Genomic DNA, 21,847 nt, shown 5'->3' on the forward strand with positions numbered 1-21,847 from the left:
AGTTTATTTGTGTGCAGTTTAATTTGTAGTGTCAACACTCAACAATACCAGGCAGTATCCAAGAACCTCAACCAATAGGGGTAGACATTAGGGTAGACATTAGGGTAGACATCAGGGTAGACATTAGGGTAGACATTAGGGTAGACATCAGGGTAGACATTAGGGTAGACATCAGGGTAGACATCAGGGTAGACATTAGGGTAGACAACTTCAACAATATTGAGTGAGAGTAAAGGTTAAGGTCAGGGTTATGTATAAAGTCTGCATAAAGTCAGCATAAAGTCTGCATAAAGTCTGCATAAAGTCTGCATAAAGTCTGCATAAAGTCTGCCGGGTTTCTTGGATACTGTCCAGTATTCAATATGACCGTTAGTATCCCCTCTGATGAAGCTATGACTGGCGGGGCTAGTGGTGAAACTTTATCTTCAAAATCTCGCTCACGTAGACCAAAGCGAAAGAAAGAAGCTTCTTGCTCTAAACTGAGGTAAGTTACTGATCAGTAGTGTTATAATGACTCCGTTTTATAAATTATACGAATAACTTCATTTCAAAAATATAAAACATGGTGGCAAATATCGATTCACTGCTTTGACTCGAATAGGAATTTTCGATCTTATTTTATATCCGTGCATTAGTTAGACCTTAGAAGTTAGACGGATTATCTCAGTAAAATTGTACAATTTTAGAAGTATTTTGGGAGTTTCTTCAGAATAATCTTAGCCGTCTCGTCTCCGACTTTTTGAAATTTTAACCAGGAATAACAATTTTTTTTAAAACTTAATGACTCAGATTTCATGAAAGCAAATCTTGAGTAGATAAATTCTCTATAGTTTGTAGTCTCCAACATTTCTTTAGAATTTTTCAAAGCTAGTCATTTTATTTTTGGGATGGTACTAGTACTACCATTCCCATTTCAGTTCTCTGAATATATTCTTCATTTTATTCCTGTTAATTCATTTTATTCCTGTAAATTCATTTTTATTTGTATCACTCATCGTTTATATTCGAATTTATCTATAAAAATGATATCGCCGCGAATACACAACGCGACACGGTTAATTTTCCCAACCAAAACCATAAACCAATACCATTGACTTCATTTCTACATCCAATATGATTAATTCTACATACAAAAATAATGATTTATAATTAACCCGTAACCGGTAATCGGTAAACTAAAACACATGCTTAACTATGTAGCATGCCGCTTTGTATAACCATTATTACATGCCAGGAATGTATGATATATACATTATTGAATAATAACGGGCGATATTAAAATTCAAAACAATTCCTCGTCCTAATCTGTTGTCTAGTCAGCGAATACTAAATAATAACTGTGACCTAGCTTAACCAATTCCATTATAAGACTTAATGATAGTACATGATAGGCTTGTATCACGCATATCTTACTGGTTCTCTGATTGCAGCTCCATCCATCTGTTCTTATTACTTTTGGTTGTTATGATGCATATACTATCAATCATGTCGTATCATAAGTCATTTCATTTTGTTGCGTCCAAAACCTTAATGGTACACTGTCTTAGTATTTTGATATTCACCATTCCATATCGAATTTAAAACTTCTGATCCATCATCGGTAGTTATAATTTGTGTAGTGCACCACCATCGAACCCTCAAACTCACAGCTCACAATTGTTTGGCAGCATAGTGAAATTTCCTTTAGCTTCATGACATAAGTTTGAATTAAAATCTGCTACCGAAGCTGAACTAATTACTTAATTATATAATATTATTATTTGATATTATTTAAACACCTCTTGGTACGATAAAACTCGTTTTTTGAAGCAGACAAACTTAAACACTGAATTATTCGACCGATTGTCACACTAAAATTACGCGTTTGCGACGGTTAACACGTAAGTGACTAGTACATAACCCGGTAACTAATTCATTACTCGGCCGTTTTGTAAACTATGGTACTATGGTAGTTGTCAATTAATACGTTATTAGTATATCCGAGTTTTTAAAAGAACTATTTTCGCTTTGTTAAAAAGTGGAAACCCTGATATTTTCACCTATCCCATGCTTGCTATTACTGTTACCTTAGCGCCTTATAAACGACTTCGCCCATCAGCTCCGTTATGAATCAGTCGAATGTGAAGTTTATTAGTGACCATCACGTGGTCCTCGTATTCAAAGGAGCATTCTTCTACTTAGCCCCGGTCACCATACCTTTGAGTCTGATAGTGATACTCCAAAACATCGGCATCTTTGTCAACTACTACAAGGACAGAAACAAGCTGATCCCCAGTTTGTTCATGGGTATTGCCCTGTCTGACATTCTCAGAGCACAAGGAGAGTTGGTACTCTCAGTGATAAGTATTCTAGCGTTCACAGGACTGGTTGAGGTGACAGTTCTTTATAAGAGCTTAGTTTACTACATGCTAACTGCCCTCCCTGGTGTGAATTGGTCCAAAGTGTTCAATTTAGTGATGACCATCTCTATCACTGTAAAAGTTGTCAACCCTTTCACCAGGCTGAATTCTGAGCGTTTAACGAAAGTGATGAATTGCTTTTGCATTGCCATAGCCCTGCTTCACGCTTCAGATGCTATCATGTTCATTTTCAAAATACCTAGTCTAAACTTTTCTGATGGGAAAACTAAAAGTGCTTACCTGTATCTCTACGTGCTGTATATTTTCATGATACCGGGAAGCGTTACAATGGCCACCTTATATTGTATGCCAGATGAATCAAGAGGTTCAAGATGTGACGGAGACCACATGAGTATGGGGAATCAAGCTGCTTTAATAGACGGTATCGGGCTCTCCTTCGAAGTTGTTTACTTTTTGGTGCCCCCGATAGTCATGCTCTCTATGATAATACAGGTGGTATACTTAAAGCGATCACTACATGGAGATGATGATGAAGTCTCCTCACTGAGATCGGACTCCGCCCGCCATGTCTCTATCACTGTCCTATGTGTATCAATCCTCTTCTTCATCTGCAGTACTGCGTACGTTGGTGCCATTGCAGCCTTCTATTTTATTTACCTTTCATACCATCATGGAATCAAACAACTCACGGATAATGAGGTAGTTGATTTGGGAGTGGGACTAGGATTCACTGAGTTCACAATGCCTCTAATTTATGCAGCCTTGTATCCTGTTATATTGATATGTAGGAAAGAGGAGTTGAGGAGGAGGTATGTTGAACACTGGAGAAGAATCTATGTCTGGTGTAGACCTGCAGAGGATAATGGTGAGGTGACTGCTGGGTTGACCTGAGGATAATGGTGAGGTGACTGCTGGGTTGACCTGAAGATAATGGTGAGGTGACTGCTGGGTTGACCTGAGGATAATGGTGAGGTGACTGCTGGGTTGACCTGAGGATAATGGTGAGGTGACTGCTGGGTTGACCTGAAGATAATGGTGAGGTGACTGCTGGGTTGACCTGAAGATAATGGTGAGGTGACTGCTGGGTTGACCTGAGGATAATGGTGAGGTGACTGCTGGGTTGACCTGAGGATAATGGTGAGGTGACTGCTGGGTTGACCTGAGGATAATGGTGAGGTGACTGCTGGGTTGACCTGAGGATAATGGTGAGGTGACTGCTGGGTTGATCTGAGGATAATTGTGAGAGGACTGCTGGGTTGACCTGAGGATAATGGTGAGGTGACACTACAGCCTGCTTCCGGTCTGACAGAAAGGATTCAATCCATTTGATAATTTTTGGATTTTTTCATGAACAATAAATTACACAAAATATGATTTGTAACTGTTCTAAGTGAACTATTGCTAATCAGGATACAAAGATTGGTTCATTTGTATTATCGTAATTATCATACCTATAGTTAACATTGATTACCGCATGATCACTAATATAACCAGGCAGATCAGGAACCGTTAAACTACTTAAATACAAGCGTGATGTCACGGACTTTGAATTTTGCTGTCGTATATATTCAACTTTTGGTTTTTACTATCTAAATATTTGAATTTGGCGTTGTTTTTATTTTTGACTTCTTTAATTTTGTTACGTTTTTTCTTCAAAATTTTTCAATTTTGTGTTGGTTTCCTTTTTAATTTTTGACAGAATTTCAAGATACCTAATAGGCTATTAGATCCCTCCTCCCTCCTCCCTCCTCCCTCCTCCCTCCTCCCTCCTCCCTCCTCCCTCCTCCCTCCTCCCTCCTCCCTCCTCCCTCCTCCCTCCTCCCTCCTCCCTCCTCCCTCCTCCCTCCTCCCTCCTCCCTCCTCCCTCCTCCCTCCTCCCTCCTCCCTCCTCCCTCCTCCCTCCTCCCTCCTCCCTCCTCCCTCCTCCCTCCTCCCTCCTCCCTCCTCCCTCCTCCCTCCTCCCTCCTCCCTCCTCCCTCCTCCCTCCTCCCTCCTCCCTCCTCCCTCCTCCCTCCTCCCTCCTCCCTCCTCCCTCCTCCCTCCTCCCTCCTCCCTCCTCATACCAACAGCGCTTCATTTCTTTCTGACTATTTTTTTTAAATTTGTCAAACTGAGAGGATGAGGTCGGGAGCTTTCCAATGCACGTAATACATCTAGAATCTACACGAATATAAAAGACTAAAGACAGTTTTATTTAGGCTGCCATGTTCTACATTGCTACGTTATGTGAAGTTAAATGAAGTGCATGATTGAATCTAATGTGGTTATGGCGCATTAACTTCAATGTCATTATGTTTATACCGCATGTTTGAGAAGCAACCTTTTTTGGCACAGCGCTTTCTTCTGTTTGTTACCAAATCTGTTTAAATACCAAACCTCATCGTCAACCGTGGTTGAAGGAATTTCCAAACAGTACGTGAGAAAACGGGAAGCCAGTCCTGCCTTGTCAGTCACTTCCGTTTTAAGCGTCTCTTTTCTTCAATAGCTTAATGATTTGCAGATATCTAATCGATATAGATGTATAATCTATCTATATGCAGATACAGAACTTTGAGTTCCTTATTAAGATTGATGAAAGTGTTGGATTAAGTATTTAAACTATCCATATTTTTTATTGTTTAGCTAAGTGGTATTCATGAATACCAACCTTTTCAAAATTTGCATGAATACGGTTGGTTACACACTAAATTCGGGCAGACAATCATTCCATCAAAGTGGACTGTTTCGATCGACTATTTTTTCGTCAACTAAATTCGACTGCCCAAACTATATATCCTGGCCTACTACTGAACCTTATAATTTTATGATGCCCTACCCAGGTTTCGAAACTTTTCGATCGGCGTAAACCGAATGCCCAGAAATCGCACATTTTCAGTTAAACTTAAACATTATAAAGCATCTTACATGCACTCGGTAACAACATAGCAGGATCCTGGGATCCACCCCGAGCGTAGTGTAGACAATGTCTACTAGACATGCTGTGTCTACTAGACATGCTGTACTATGACTGATCATTAGCTTAACTAGCATTCACCGACTGTACCCATACATTTGTTGCATCCTGCTGTAAAGCGTGGCCTCGAAAATGTTGTACTACTAAGGAAACCGTTACCGTTTATTTTAGAATGGTTTTTGGAGCTCAATGACGACTTTTCCTCTCCCCTAAACAAAAGCTGGCACAGTTCATAACTTATTACATAACAGTTCATAACTTATTACAGATGCTGGTAGAAAGGATGGATAAGCACAATGGAATTGGATATTATAAACTGGTTTAAGATAATAATTTGAATATTTCGTAAATATCGAACTAGGTTCTGTCGACATTAATCAGATCATGTTAAATTTATTTTTAACGAAAGAAATTATTTTGCCAATGTTTATTTATTATATTTATCCCTACCAGACTGAATTCTTTGTCATATTAAAGTTCTTCGAAGTTTATGGTAAAAAATGTATCATGCGTGGTCTAACATCACAGCTTTAATTCAAATCTCGAGTGTTTCTCATAGTTGCCTAGTTGCTATTCATATGAGTAAATCACAAATGGAATTAAGCCAATATATATTATATCGTTTTAATAGATTGTTCTCATGTTCTAATTAAGTGCTTAGAATTGGCCAATTATATGAAGTGTTATGTCGTTATGCCGGAACAATTACTAAGTTAACTTTACAAACTTCCAAAGGACAACTTTCAGCTCTAGAGTGTCTGTAAAGATTGTCGAATTTCATTGTGTTTATGTAAAATTGATCTGTGTTTTCAGATTGTCAGCCGAATTTCAGTAGTCTAAATTATTGTTTTAAACCATTTCCGTGGCGTCTTATTGCAAAGTTCACAAGATGCGATGTTTTGAGAGCAAAATATAACATCTGATAATAATCATTGAATGGGCTGTATTGTAGATTTAAAATGAAATGACAATGATCACATCGCTAAATGTACTACGCGAAATATCAACGACATGTCACCCCACACAGGGCCTCATGTCTGACGATGGACTTTCTGAACGCACTGAGCATAGAGCTGTGTGACACGGTACTGTGCTGCAACAACTGGTACGCAGACGGCAAACCACCGCACTCTCCCACCCCGGTACGTTATTTAGACTTTAGAGTATTGTTCAGGGACAGGGACAGGGACAGGGACAGGGACAGGGACAGGGACAGGGACAGGGACAGGGACAGGGACAGGGACAGGGACAGGGACAGGGACAGGGACAGGGACAGGGACAGGGACAGGGACAGGGACAGGGACAGGGACAGGGACAGGGACAGGGACAGGGACAGGGACAGGGACAGGGACAGGGACAGGGACAGGGACAGGGACAGGGACAGGGACAGGGACAGGGACAGGGACAGGGACAGGGACAGGGACAGGGACAGGGACAGGGACAGGGACAGGGACAGGGACAGGGACAGGGACAGGGACAGGGACAGGGACAGGGACAGGGACAGGGACAGGGACAGGGACAGGGACAGGGACAGGGACAGGGACAGGGACAGGGACAGGGACAGGGACAGGGACAGGGACAGGGACAGGGACAGGGACAGGGACAGGGACAGGGACAGGGACAGGGACAGGGACAGGGACAGGGACAGGGACAGGGACAGGGACAGGGACAGATTAGTATCCTGTTAATCCGTTTATAAGGCAGTAGGCGTAAGAACCATTTAAAGTGAATTTGTGAATATTTAAAGCCTCGCATGACACTATCTAAACCATTTAAACTTGGGCTCATTTTAAATTAAACAGCGTCTACATAAACTGTATATCAATCTGGGACAAAACGTATTTAATTATAAACCATACTGCTATTTGTTTAACTCTAAAATTTAGCCATTTCCTTCATCCTTGAGCAGTTTATGATAAAGTTTGAATAACGACTGCTTTACAGACAGCGGGCATTTTCTTGTATTCACTATTCAAGTTGAGAAAGTTTGAGTAATAACCGAGCTGTCGAGACAAGGATGTTCCCACCATTAACTCGGTCATTACTTCATTAAACTATACACTGATTCCAAATGTCATGAGTGTAGCAACATTTTGACAAAATTACCAGTTTGAGTCTTTTGGAAAAGCGATATGATTGGTAAAGGCGATTTGAGTCGGCTTAACTATCAAGTGATTGAGCTTTCAAGTGAAAACTTTTAAAATGTAATACATTTTGATTTTAATTGCCACGAGCAAGCTTTAACTCATTTTTCCGACTTGATCATTTCAGTATAATTATGTCTCGTGATGATTATGATTATGTTTCATAAATGCTCGTGTACAGTACATGTATCCGTGACAAAATATTTAAATCTTTTGATAGTATCCGTAATCTTTCGGCAGTATTTATTGAAAATACGTAATGGTTCTAAAATCGCCGATGTCTGGAAAATGGCAACATTCAAATCCTTACCGTATCATCTAACTAATAATCCCAGAATGTGTGTCTGTCTGTCTGTTTGTAATTTCCGAGCGGCTTAATCAAGAAAACGGTAAGAGTTGCGGGACTGATTTTTTCGGTAAAGTGCCGACAAAACTCTGACGAAGTTAAATGATAAAGGTTTTTTAAATCGGTCGTTGGTAGGTGGTTTAATTGATGGTTTTGTACCACAAATGTTACATAAAATGGCTTGAGCAGAACGGTAAGAGTTACGGGGCTCGCATATATATATATGTAGCTGCATAATTAGTGTAATTGAGTTACCCGGGTAAGATTCGCTGTCTATACTATAATCTTATTAGGGGAGGGGGAACTGTTTGGACTGCAGAGAGAGAGAGTTCATACTTTCATACGACAATGTTATGCGTGTTCACAAATATGATAGGCGGGTGTGGTGTTAAGGGTTAATTTCTATTGATTATTGTTTAAGATACTATTACTATTGTTTAAGATACCATTGGATACGTGAGGGCACTCCGAATAGAATTGCTCACCTAATGCGGGTTCTGACTCAACGGGTAAATGCTCCTACCCTTTTTAACTGCGGCAGTGAAATCCCGGCCGAAGGCCGGGTTACACTAGTCAATCATCATATTCTGAGATTCATAATGAAGAAACCTGGTAAATTTGACTTTTAAAAAATAATAGGTAGCGATAACAAAGAATGCAAACAACAAGGCTTGTCTTTTTTGACAAATTTTTGCCACACCTTTAGCTGAACATTTTCTTATTTTTGTTTAAATATTTTCGTCAAGCTTCAAATCATATCATAATCGGAATTACCACAAGTTGCTGTGATTTTTTAGTTAAATTATAATAATCGGCTTAATTGCTGTACTTTTTTAATAATTTTATAATAATCGGCTTAATTGCTGTGTTTTCCTAATAAAATTACAATAATCGGCTTAATTATCATTAACTATTTTGAAATCAGGAAGAAGAAGGGACATCCATCAGCCAGGAGAGCCAACCAGCCAAAAATGAATTCCTTGTAAGAAAAATATTCAAATTATCGCTACTCCTGCCAGCTCTATTAATTTTGTGATCTGAGAACCCTTTCCTAAGTTACAATGCCAGATAGCAATCATTCTATTTACATTTCATCCCATTTTTTTATTAAAATTTAAGAAATCGACTTATTTCAAGAACTTTTTTTGTATTTTGCCCTACTTAAACAAGTTAAGCCATGTAGCAATAATTTACATGCATTTAAACTTGATATGCTGCTGCAATAAAACCCTGAGCTATCCTTTTTGCGATGCAAGCATAGTAAGGAGAATTAAAGAGGTCCAGTAACAGCTTTGAAGAGAATTGTTTAAGTGCTTAAATCTCCTCCCTTTACCAGTTCTACTAACATTATGCTATCCTTGTTTATTTATTGATTCATACACATTACACGTATCCAATTTTTAAAATGCACTCCCGACAACAATTTCAATTGATATCCCTTCATGGAGTCTGTTTGCTGGATGTTAAAACAGAAGTAAAACAGAAGAAGGAGTTAAAAGAAATAACATTATTTCTTTTAACTCCTACATAAATAACTTTATTTCAGGTAGGCGCACTGCCGGGTGAAATAGGGTATAAATCAAGCAGTCACACTCTCTCCAAACATAGCTCAGTAGACCACGGTGAAGATGCCTCTGAGAAACACCAGAGCGGCTGGGAGACGTGTGATATCAGGTACAAACTGGCAAACAGACAAACTGGCAAACTAAAGAACTGACAAACAGACAAACTGGCTAACAGACAAACTGGCTAACAGACAAACTGGCAAACAGACAAACTGGCTAACAGACAAACTGGCAAACAGACAAACTGGCAAACAGACAAACTGGCAAACAGACAAACATATAGAGATTAGAAACGTACAAACTGGTTAACAGACAAACTAAAGAACTGACAAACATACAAACTGGCAAACAGACAAACTGGCAAACAGACAAACTGGCAAACAGACAAACTGGCAAACTGAAAAACTTAAGAACTGACAAACATACAGAGATTAGAAACGTACAAACTGACAAACAGACAAACTAAAGAACTGACAAACATACAGAGATTAGAAACGTACAAACTGGAAAACAGACAAACTAAAGAACTGACAAACATACAGAGATTAGAAACGTACAAACTGGAAAACAGACAAACTAAAGAACTGACAAACATACAGAGATTAGAAACGTACAAACTGGCAAACAGACAAACTAAAGAACTGACAAACATACAGAGATTAGAAACGTACAAACTGGCTAACAGACAAACTTAAGAACTGACAAACATACAGAGATTAGAAACGTACAAACTGGCAAACAGACAAACTAAAGAACTGACAAACATACAGAGATTAGAAACGTACAAACTGGCTAACAGACAAACTAAAGAACTGACAAACATACAGAGATTAGAAACGTACAAACTGACAAACAGACAAACTAAAGAACTGACAAACATACAGAGATTAGAAACGTACAAACTGACAAACAGACAAACTAAAGAACTGACAAACATACAGAGATTAGAAACGTACAAACTGGCTAACAGACAAACTTAAGAACTGACAAACATACAGAGATTAGAAACGTACAAACTGACAAACAGACAAACTTATAAAGATTAGACGGCATTTATTGAACACTGTACAGTGTACAATTAACACAGTTAACACACTTTCTAACCACCTAAAGTACCCATAAAATTTAACAGATTTCTCTACAATCCATGAATTGCAATATGTAATTCAACGTCAACCGTGCGGAGCGTCAACTAGGTGTTAAATGACCGCAAGCTATTACCTTGCGTAACCTGTACTTTAAACGTACATCAACTGTGCCACCTGTTTGCCAAAGACAGTTTACATTTCCCAAATCTTATACTGTATCAGTTGCTTACATAGCACGAGCTAGTGGCCCCCGAGAGGATAGCGTCTAGCATTTTACCTACCCTAGATTTGGCACATAGAATTGTTATAAGTGCTATAAAATACAGGGTTATAAAATATAAAATGAGGAAGACAATTTCCAATGAGATTATAAACCGCCATAAACTTGATTCCTGAGCGCCGAAACAAGTGTCTTTTATCATATCTTACTAATAAATGAATTAATGATACTCCTTTGTTAAAATAGTGACTGTTTCCCTCAGAAAACGTCCGGAGTACACTCGCACGTTGAAGGAGATGGCGGAGGAGTTTGAGGCGCAACGAGATGCGGAAGAGGCGCTGAGACTACAACTGCTGAGGGTTAATAAGAAGGAGGAGGGAGAGGAGGATAAGCTCCTTACTAAGGATCAGAGTTTTGTGACCACAGGTGAGAGAGAGGCTTCCAGGCTTCCTGCTTTTTTTGTTTTTTTTTCATTCTTGCTGATGCGGATTTTTGATGCGAATATAAATCAGGTTAGATGCAGATTTTTTAGTCTCTTTCATACTTTTTCGACTGATCACCCCTTTAGCTTTTTCTCCCTGCAAAATCCGACCAGTCTCGCTTACACTTGTGTGAGCTTGGAAAAGTATCATGAGCGGTCGTTGCCAGGTTTTTTTTTCTAGGAATGCAACCTGCAAAATCATTGTTTACTGTATTAAAAATCTTTATGTGCTGGTATCGCTTCTGACTACTGATTTCGTGACCTCTTACCTGAGTTCATAACAGAACTTCAGGTATGGGTCCCGTCTACAATCTAATCAAAATTTCTGCATTTTAAATTACGAATTTCCAAATTATGAAAAAACATTTTTACCAATTTATCTTCAGATGGGGATGATGATAGCATGGATTTGCGAGCCAGCAGTTTCTGCTCAGTGAGCTCTAACAACATGTTACCAGTAAGTAATGACCCGCTAATTACCCGCTAATTAACCGCTAATTACCCGCTAATTACCCGCTAATTTCCCGCTAATCTGTTAATTTATTGATAATTTCTTAATTAATGGATATGCTTGTAAAAACGTTATCTATTTTTCTCATAAACTAAAACGGTGTTGAGCTTCTAAGATGACTGCTTTTAGATTACTTTCAACCCATGAGAACACACACGAACATCATATGGACTAAAAATTGCATAACTCTTCCATCAAAAAGTAACACCATCCAGTCAGCTTTAATTAAGAGGCCGATCAGCATGGTTCCATTACCGACAAGATAGTGGCTGCTCCTCAATATATATCCTTGACGTCACAATCCACTTTCAGACTGCCTGCCACGAAGTTTTTATTGTATTTTCGGTTAAAAGAACGTCTCAGCGTTCTGCATCACCATCATCAGAACTGGCCACCCCTCTCTCGCGATGAAGAGCTACCAAGCTGCTTTATTGTGTTGCCATTTACCGATTTATGCGTGCTGGTAATCAGCGATCTTTTAACAACAACTTGTAGTCTGTACAATCGTTACAGGCACAACCATATTACTGCCATGCCGTCACTACAACGCAGATTAGAACTGAAGGAGTCGAGACAGGGTTCGATACTCGAGCAACCGCTTAGTAATAAAGGTGGATAATTACTGGAACTATGAGACTATGAGAAATTAATCAAGACGTAGAGAGAGTAGTAGTACGAGTTACGATTGTCCGCGGTTGAAAATGGTGGTTTTACTGAAGTTTTATAGGTCATCAACCAAAAAATGAACGCCATCTTCTTAATAAGGTCTGGCGGCTAGTTAATAGGGTTGCCACTTCCTTCAAGTTCAAGTTTCAACGTATGACGATCGCCGATCATTGGTTGATATAAATTTTTGAGTCCACTATTAATTGAAATAAACAACATTTTACAAATCATTTATCCGATTGACGTCAGACGTGCATGTGTCTCGACACCAGTTTAAGTGATGCAATTGTACCATTTTCTTAAAGTAATTTTGTCTGTAATAGGTTGAGATTGTTCGAGAAGGATTCGGTGAAGTGGAACTAAGTTTCTCAGCCTGCGATATAGCATATCATTAACATTTAGTCATTGACGTCAGAGGTCGGTTAAGTGTTTGAGAGTTCCCAACGTTCAGCAAATTAGAACCGGACAACTAAATGTTCGTACTGAGAATCGCATGGGTCGACGTGGTTGAAAGTTCGTGGACAACATACAGATACGTAGGTTTTATGAAATGCTGAATAGCTAACCAGAACAACCAGTGAAGGCATGGTGGATGGTGGATGGTGGATGGTGGATGGTGGATGGTGGATGGTGGATGGTGGATGGTGGATGGTGGATGGTGGATGGTGGATGGTGGATGGTGGATGGTGGATGGTGGATGGTGGATGGTGGATGGTGGATGGTGGATGGTGGATGGTGGATGGTGGATGGTGGATGGTGGATGGTGGATGGTGGATGGTGGATGGTGGATGGTGGATGGTGGATGGTGGATGGTGGATGGTGGATGGTGGATGGTGGATGGTGGATGGTGGATGGTGGATGGTGGATGGTGGATGGTGGATGGTGGATGGTGGATGGTGGATGGTGGATGGTGGATGGTGGATGGTGGATGGTGGATGGTGGATGGTGGATGGTGGATGGTGGATGGTGGATGGTGGATGGTGGATGGTGGATGGTGGATGGTGGATGGTGGATGGTGGATGGTGGATGGTGGATGGTGGATGGTGGATGGTGGATGGTGGATGGTGGATGGTGGATGGTGGATGGTGGATGGTGGATGGTGGATGGTGGATGGTTGATGGTGGATGGTGGATGGTGGATGGTGGATGGTGGATGGTGGAATGAGAGACAAGCCTGTCACATTATATTGTGTGAACATAATGATTGGACGATGTGATGATAGTCAATGGTCATTGGTCATCCAAGGTGCAGGTTTCCAATTCAATATGGTCGAATAACTGTATTTTCATATGATGTAGATCAGCTGCATACTATGCCACTATGCCACTATGCCACTATGCCACTATGCCACTATGCCACTATGCCACATTACCATTACGCTACTATACCACATTACCACTACCAACAACGATGGATTGGAAAAAATTAGGGTTAACCACGTGATGCTTTGTGATCCACACCGAAAATGTGTTTCATGAATAAAGGGTGGCAGTGACTATAATAGTCTGCTAATCTCTAGTTTTCAATTTATTTGGCTCCCTCAACCTCATAAACCCCAATTAACCCCGTGGAACAAAGAGAGTGTGATATCCGAGTATGTTCCTATATTGATCTAAAAGATCAGTTGAGTCATAGTCATACATTATAACAGACAAGATATGTCTTGCTCGAGGTAGGATCTTAACCCAGGTATTCTGTAAATTTGCATATTATTATACTAGCGTGTCTTAGTCCGCTCACACTAAAGAATCAACTAAAGAATTTGATAGTGCAACTGCACTATCGTTAACCCATTTGCTTACTACGCTATCATCTACCTATGTCACCTATGTTGAGTTTCGTAAAGCTTCAACAGGGTCATCACATGAACCGTGTGAGCTGTGATTTGAAATACACCTGGTCACCGATAGAATGCAAATCATAGGGCATAGCATTTCACAATTTCGAGCCTTTGATGACTGCAAATAAATAACCATATAGGGACTGGTGAGCTGCTGAGGTGTATATGCATAGTTGTGGACACAACAAGAAAATTGAGAATAATCTTGTGCGAGGGTAGGGACCCAGATGTCGTTTCTAACCCAAATAAACTTTAAGGAGGCTTCTCATCAGTAGCCGCACCTCCTTACTCGGTTTCTGAACTGGAATTCTATGGGCTTCCAGACGGCCAGACCGAGTATTACCACCCCATCCTTCTAGAGTTCATCACAAGTAGCACCCACCTTGAAGATCTTTGACACCCAGACACACCCCATTGGCGAACAAACTTTGGATATAATCTTACATGCTCCCGAAGGAATCCCTGGTTTATGGTCTTTCTCATCGTCACCAGCACTTTCACTAGGTCACCAGCTCTTTCACTGAAGTCATCAGCCCTTTCACTGAAGTCATCAGATGTGACTCTGATCAGTTGAGTCATAGTCATACATTATAACAGACAAGATATGTCTTGCTCGAGGTAGGATCTTAACCCAGGTATTCTGTAAATTTGCATATTATTATACTAGCGTGTCTTAGTCCGCTCACACTAAAGAATCAACTAAAGAATTTGATAGTGCAACTGCACTATCGTTAACCCATTTGCTTACTACGCTATCATCTACCTATGTCACCTATGTTGAGTTTCGTAAAGCTTCAACAGGGTCATCACATGAACCGTGTGAGCTGTGATTTGAAATACACCTGGTCACCGATAGAATGCAAATCATAGGGCATAGCATTTCACAATTTGGAGCATTTGATGACTGCAAATAAATAACCATATATGGACTGGTGAGCTGCTGAGGTGTATATGCATACAGAATACAGATGGAATCACTACAAGGTTTCCTAAACGTGACCTGGAACGAACAAAATGTTAATGTGGAATTTGTTTCAAAACATATAATTTTACATATAATTTTACTAATTTTAAATATAATTTTACATATAATTTTACATATAATTTTACATATAATTTTACATATAATTTTACATATAATTTTACATATAATTTTACATATAATTTTACATATATGTTTTAAACACAAATGTTAATTTTGCATGCTGAGGTAACTGCTCCCTCTAATCCTGTACAAACATCAGGGATAACTGTTGTCATGGAGATCACGCATTCTAGTAATCCTTGCGGTGAAATAATTTTGTATGCTTTCATATTCACGCTTCTGATTGTCACCTATCTTAGAACTGTTTAAAGGGTACCATATCGGGCAACAACATCCTTATTCATCATTTTCGAGACATCATTATCTCAAATATTCAAGAGTCGCAGTAACGAGAACCAACATTGAAACATGGAATTTGATGATTAATTATTTTCCAGATCGATCAGAGTACCAAGAAAGATTCTTCCAGAGAGATGTCATGCGACGATATGGAGGATCCCGTTAGACCTAGCTCAAAACTGGAGGTAATTTGGAATAAAACTTTAATTTTATCATGCGATCTTTATCATGCGAAGTTATTTATACTAAACTTATATAACCAAGTTTAATAATTAGCGATTGTTTGTTAGTACCTTGGAATGTGTTCAATGTTGATTTATTTCTTATAGGGACTAGCGTCCTGACTGTTGAACCAACTAACAAATGAGTACAAAAACAAACTTATAAGGAATATTAGTCGATTGATTTCCCTGTAACCACAGCTCCATCACAAACCAAATATTAGAATCACAATTTTGTAATCTGGTTCTCAAATAATATTAATATGATCTATGATACATGTAAGTTAAAAAGTTGACTAAAAACTATAATAAATCATTACAGGACATTGTTTTTCCTTTTTTTTAAATCACAAAACTGAAAACATCGACCATTCTACATACCCTGTCTTAGGCTGTCATTTGTCTCCTAAAATCAGCTGCACTTTGATTTTGTGTAGCTCATGATAGCCGAAAGGTGTTAATACGTACGTTTTCCCTTCACGAGAACGATAAGAATGCCAAATTTAGTCAAAAAATATTGAATTTTCTTCCTTGACGTCACGTAGGTTTATTATTAAGCTACGATTATTAATTATATGGGGGACAGAATCCAGAACTAGGAATGCCCAAATATGGTATCTTTTAAATCGACGAAGACACAGTTCACACGTCATGAAATATTATTATACCGGAGTCGGTATTTGTTTTTGAAGGCGTAGCCACAGATGTCACAACATTTATTAAATTAACTGTTATGACATCTGTGCTACGTATTCACCCTTAGTGGGTGGTTTTGCAATGCAAAACGTACAATGGTCAAATTTGATCATCCGATGTTACGTAAGCCAGCCAAGGGGAGGGGGTTAGGGTTAGGGGTAGGGTTAGGAATTGTTCACATGTTACGTAAGCCAGCCAAGGGGAGGGGTTAGGGTTAGGGTTAGGAATTGTTCGCATGTTAGGTAAGCCAGCCAAGGGGAGGGGGTTAGGGTTATGGTTAGGAATTGTTCACATGTTAGGTAAGCCAGCCAAGCTGGGAGGGGGTTAGAAATGGTTAGTTACGCCATCAATTAGATTCAAATTGACTGAATGAACTATTAACCTATACTACTATGACTACTTGCAACTAACCCGTGAAATCGATTCAGGCTGTTTCTCCAGAATGTCCCTTTTTCCAGGAGCCCATAAGCCCGATCCCTATGAGAACGATGTCTTGTGACCATCATAATATAAAGAGTAGAAGAAGAAGAATCAGTGCATTTTTAGGATTGTAAAAAGAGAAGCTGGATAGAGCCTTAACGTTGATGGGACATAATGTGGTTAACGTAGGCAATGCCAGAGAAACGATGTTTAAATTCTAAATACGAGTATCTTAATATATTAAGAGAAAATATATTAAGAGAAAGATATTACGAGAAAGGATACCTATAACGAGAAAGGATACCTATAGAAAAATATTACGAGAAAGGATACCTAAATACAAGATCCAAGCTTCTGTTGATATGTGTCCTAGCGAGACCTTATAAAATCTCCAGCTTTACGGTTGTGTTTTCTAGATTTGTGTAATAAATTGTCGAAATAGTTTAGCGCATGTTGTTGGACCTGTAGGTCATAGTTTTTGTGGACTATTAAGAATAACGATGTACTCGTCTTCAGTAATGACTGAATTTTTGTGCTTTGTCTTGAAGTGTGTTATTTTTTGTGTCCGGCAAATAAAATATTTGTTACTTGTTCCTTGTATTGATATTGTATTAGTATATAGACCAAATTTCAATGTATTGGTAAATAGCAGTGACTGATTGTTCATGTATTTCAATTGAAGGTGTTTTTGTTGTTTTTTGTTATGCTAATCTGATTGTCCTCACAAGTGTGCTCAGTAAAAAAATAAGCCTGATCAGGGAAGTTACTTGCGCTTTAGTCTCCCTTATAACGCTAGAAGAAGCTCTTGTCTGTGAAAACTAAACTTGTCTTAAGACTCAAATACAACGGTCACTTGGTCAGTGGTCACTTGGTCACTTGGTCGACTTCAATGCACGAGGATGTACATAAGCTGTTACATTTTGTGATATGTCAGTAACATACAGCTGTATACAGCTGTATACTTACTTTGTGGTAGTGGTATATCACTTACCTGACACTAATTTTGTAACCCGCAATTTATAAATAGATATTTATTAATAGATACAATTACGAAAAGGAAGGTAAATGCATATATAATATATAATATATACCTATATATTTATAATTTATATATTAAACAGTTTAATTTGATGCAAATAAACTCGGTATACCTTTGAACTTTGGTTAACAGATTGCTCGGGAAGGTTTATTACAAATACAGACATATAATAAGTTTGACTTTGACATATTCAATCGACCTAGCCTCAAATTCATTAGCTATCAAAAGAGAAATTTAGCCAACACAATTAAGGCCAAAAGGAAAATTCCTTGTACAAAATTTCATCAAAGCTGTTCTATTTCAGACGGACAGTAAGGACAGTGGGTATGGAGCGGAGAACAACCGATCAAAGAGGAAATTTGTTAAATTCCCGGAACATCACAGATCACTCGACGGTGATCATGGATTTAATCTTAGGTACGAAAACATTAAAATGATCCAACAGTCAATAAAGTTCGCATTTTCACATCAAAGACAGTATTCACAATTCACAGCATCGCACTTGTTATAAATGGAATCGTTCGTATTTGTAGTCAAGAGAAACGCCACCCTTGGCCTTGCACCGTATACGCAATTTTTTGACGAGAAGAGAATTTTTGATTCCTCAAACATCAAAGATAACAGAAATCAAAAAAGTCATATTATTATTAAGAATTTTATGGAATTTGCACTAAATTCGCGCCAGCATTGTTGTAAGAAAATTTGTTTCTTAAATCGAAATCCCCATATTAAGTGTTAAGGCATGCCTTCGCTACACGTTATATATACGTTACTAATTATTTATTTTCAGTAAAAGATTTGCGCGAAAATGGAAAAAGAAAATGCAACTTGCCTAAAACGCAAAGGTTCCTAATAGTAATACCCATGTTAATATTGAATTAGAAATCTAAAATGTTGCAGAGCTTCTAGAACTTGACCTAGTGTGTGTGTAACTGTTTGTATGCATGTTTAATGAAATGACGGGTTAGGGTCAAACAATTGTTTCAATCATAAACATAGTCAGGCGTGAACACGAATACAGAGTAGGCCAGGACAGCTGTGACCTTTATACCGCGGGGAAACTAAAGAATCAGCTACTCCAATTCTCCAAACTCCGCCTGCTCAACTTCCGTACAAGTGGAAATTCCTACTATCACTTTTTGTCTTTTCCCAAAAAAAATTGTATTTTCTCAACTTTAATATTTGAACCTGTCCAACTGTCTTAAAGTTAATTTCTGTTAAAGTGTTTTTTTCAAAATCCTTGTTTACATATTTGTTGATTGACAATGTCAACCCTTCCAGATCGTTGCTCTGTTTTGTAGATGTAAACAATCTCGAGAGGTTAATTTGAGGATTAGTTAAATAAGAGTCCAACTGTCTTAAAGTTAAATTCTATTATAAAATGTTTTTTCAAAATCCTTGTTTACATATTTGTTGATTGACATTTGACAATGTCAACCCTTCCACTTCCAGATCGTTGCTCTGTTTTGTGAATGTAAACAATCTCGAGAGGTTAATTTTAAGAAAAGCATACATATTTTGGTAACTAACATGTTTAATATGCCACATACGCAATACGCATACATTAAAGAAATAATAAAATTTTAAAAGTAACGTAGCCACCCAGTCAAATTAGTCAAAGTTTCAAAAACTTTAAAAAGTGTGTGCTTTTTGCGTAAATTTTGTGTAACTTTTTGTACTACTTTTATCAAATCATGAATAAACCTTGAAATATTTTTATCGTGTTGGTTGCAGTTTTTTCCGAAAAGCAACCCCTTTTATTGTTTGTTATACTTATATTAGTTGATTTTTTTCTCCGCAGGCGTTTTTTTCAGAATTTACTGCGCGCAAAAAGCATATATTGTTATCACTCTGCTCTTAGTCTTGCGCGTACTGCAAAAAACTTTAAACATCCATAACTCAACGGCTTATTTTTTCACAATGACTTTTATAATGCCCAGTTGAATTCATATAAAAAATTCATATCCAAAGTAAATTATATTTGCTGCGTCAATTTGATAATTGGTATCATCGCACAAAATCATCAAAACACATATCACCAACTTATACTAAAACACAACTACTATTAGTACACAACATTTTGAAATTGTCGATTTTCATGATGAAAGGTAATTATACCAATTAAAAATGTTAACTTTAATTTCAAATTTACTCAAATCTACTATAAAGTTCCAATATCACGAATATTCACATCTGACACTAAAATCAAAGTTTTGTTCAGTAAGAATAGTAAGGGGTCGTTCACATTTTACATTATTACTTTTTGGTCAATTTTAACGCCTCATCCCCGTCCAAAATTAGTTTAACTTTAAGTTTAACACCTCCCCTCTCAGTTTGAGTTATTAATATGTGAACGACCCCTAACCTTAAAAGCAAACAAAAAAGTTTCATTTACAATTTCTAATCATTAACATCATTAATAATGGTTTTACTACCTCAGTACAAGTCCACAGCCGTTTGAGTGTGACCCTGACGTCTGTTATGATGGTCTGCCACAACGCCCCAACACTTCGTGTGATGTTTCAGAAGGAAAAAAGAAAAATGGCGGGTTTTTCAGCTCTTTCCGATCAAAGAAGAACCACACCGAGAAAGACCATAGTGAAGAAGAACAGTCCTCCACTACAAAGAAGAAGAGAAAGAAGAAAAGTTCGTCGTCAAGTTCGAAGGGCGGAAATAACCTTCAGGTAAATATAAATTTGATGAATATGTTGACATTTTATTTCATAGTTTATTTCATACCCAAAGGGCCTTTTCCATTTTCACAAGAATTTTCTTAAAATTTGGGCGATTGAATTTAGTAGGACTAGGACTAAAAGCGATTTTATAGGACTAGGAGCGATTTTATTGTCCTATAGCATAAGATCGTAGTTATAGTTTAAGCAGAATTGTTGCGGAAGTTTTGAGGATTACTTAAACAAGTTAAATAAGAGTCCAACTGTCTTAAAGTTGAATTCTGATATTGTCGTTTTGTTACACAGAAACTGGTAGTGGTACTGGTAGTAAAACCTGTACTACTACTACTACTACTAGCAATAAAAATACAGACGCTTAGATGACCGTACGCGTATATTATTATTATTTGCGCCGCGACAGTGGACAGGTAATCAAAGTTCAATTTGATTTGAAGATGTGAATTTTTAGGGAACCAGTGTAGTTGTAACAGCAAACAGAGATTTGATTTAAAATTATACAGGTGGTAGTGGAACTTTATGTCGAAGTGAGTTCAAATAATTTACATTCTGCTCAGAACTGTTGCCTCCCTCCAGGTAACCTCCAAGCAACAATTCGTCTTGAGAGGAAAGAAGAACCCTAACTCTACAAACGGTGGGAGAGTACCTGGACACAGCTTCGATAATGGAGACATGTGAACTGGGAACCATAGAGACAAGTCAGAGTTTTCTCACTGATAGATTGACCACTGAACCATAATAGTTGCGGATATTACCCACTAGAATCTGCTGGCTCGACCCAGGCTTCCGCTTCAAGTTCAAACACAGACCAAACTCACCAAACTCACCATATCATACATTGCGGCTCATTTCGTTAATTTATGTTATACTTATAGTTATAGTCATCTCCATTAAATTCTTGTAAGATCATGAGCTCAACGAATTTACGGTCAAGAGGTAATATTATTCCTCAAATCATTATAATTTTCTCACAGCAGTTGATTTTAGGCAGAGATTTTCAAGAGAGGTTCTTTTGTTTAAAAGAATTCACATTTTCTTTGCAATGCTCGACTGAGAATGAATCATCCACAAACCGGCAAATATATTACGATGATTTATTTATTTTTGAAATGGAACTATAAGTAAATGTTAATGATACTGGGTTGGAATAATTATTGTATGTTTGTTTTAAGCGTTTAGCGTGTATATAGATTTCTTCAAATTGCTGCATATTTCTAGTTTCT

The 21,847-nt window shown here is 38.2% G+C and overlaps 1 protein-coding gene across 1 annotated transcript; it reads left to right on the forward strand.

Annotated features, from left to right (window-relative positions):
* The first annotated feature begins 406 nt into the window (after positions 1-406).
* Positions 407-21,823, forward strand: LOC134820772 (uncharacterized). Its single transcript, XM_063831361.1, has 10 exons — positions 407-484; positions 6,341-6,455; positions 8,729-8,785; positions 9,350-9,477; positions 10,939-11,102; positions 11,544-11,614; positions 15,657-15,743; positions 18,239-18,351; positions 20,375-20,618; positions 21,201-21,823. Exons 2-10 carry the CDS (start codon positions 6,357-6,359, stop codon positions 21,300-21,302), a joined length of 1,065 nt encoding a protein of 354 aa, XP_063687431.1. The 5' UTR covers positions 407-484; positions 6,341-6,356; the 3' UTR covers positions 21,303-21,823.
* Positions 21,824-21,847: the final 24 nt, after the last annotated feature.

This window comes from Bolinopsis microptera, chromosome 9 (genome assembly GCF_026151205.1).
Source record: "Bolinopsis microptera isolate Bmic1 chromosome 9, MBARI_Bmic_1.0, whole genome shotgun sequence".
Lineage (NCBI taxonomy): Eukaryota > Metazoa > Ctenophora > Tentaculata > Lobata > Bolinopsidae > Bolinopsis > Bolinopsis microptera.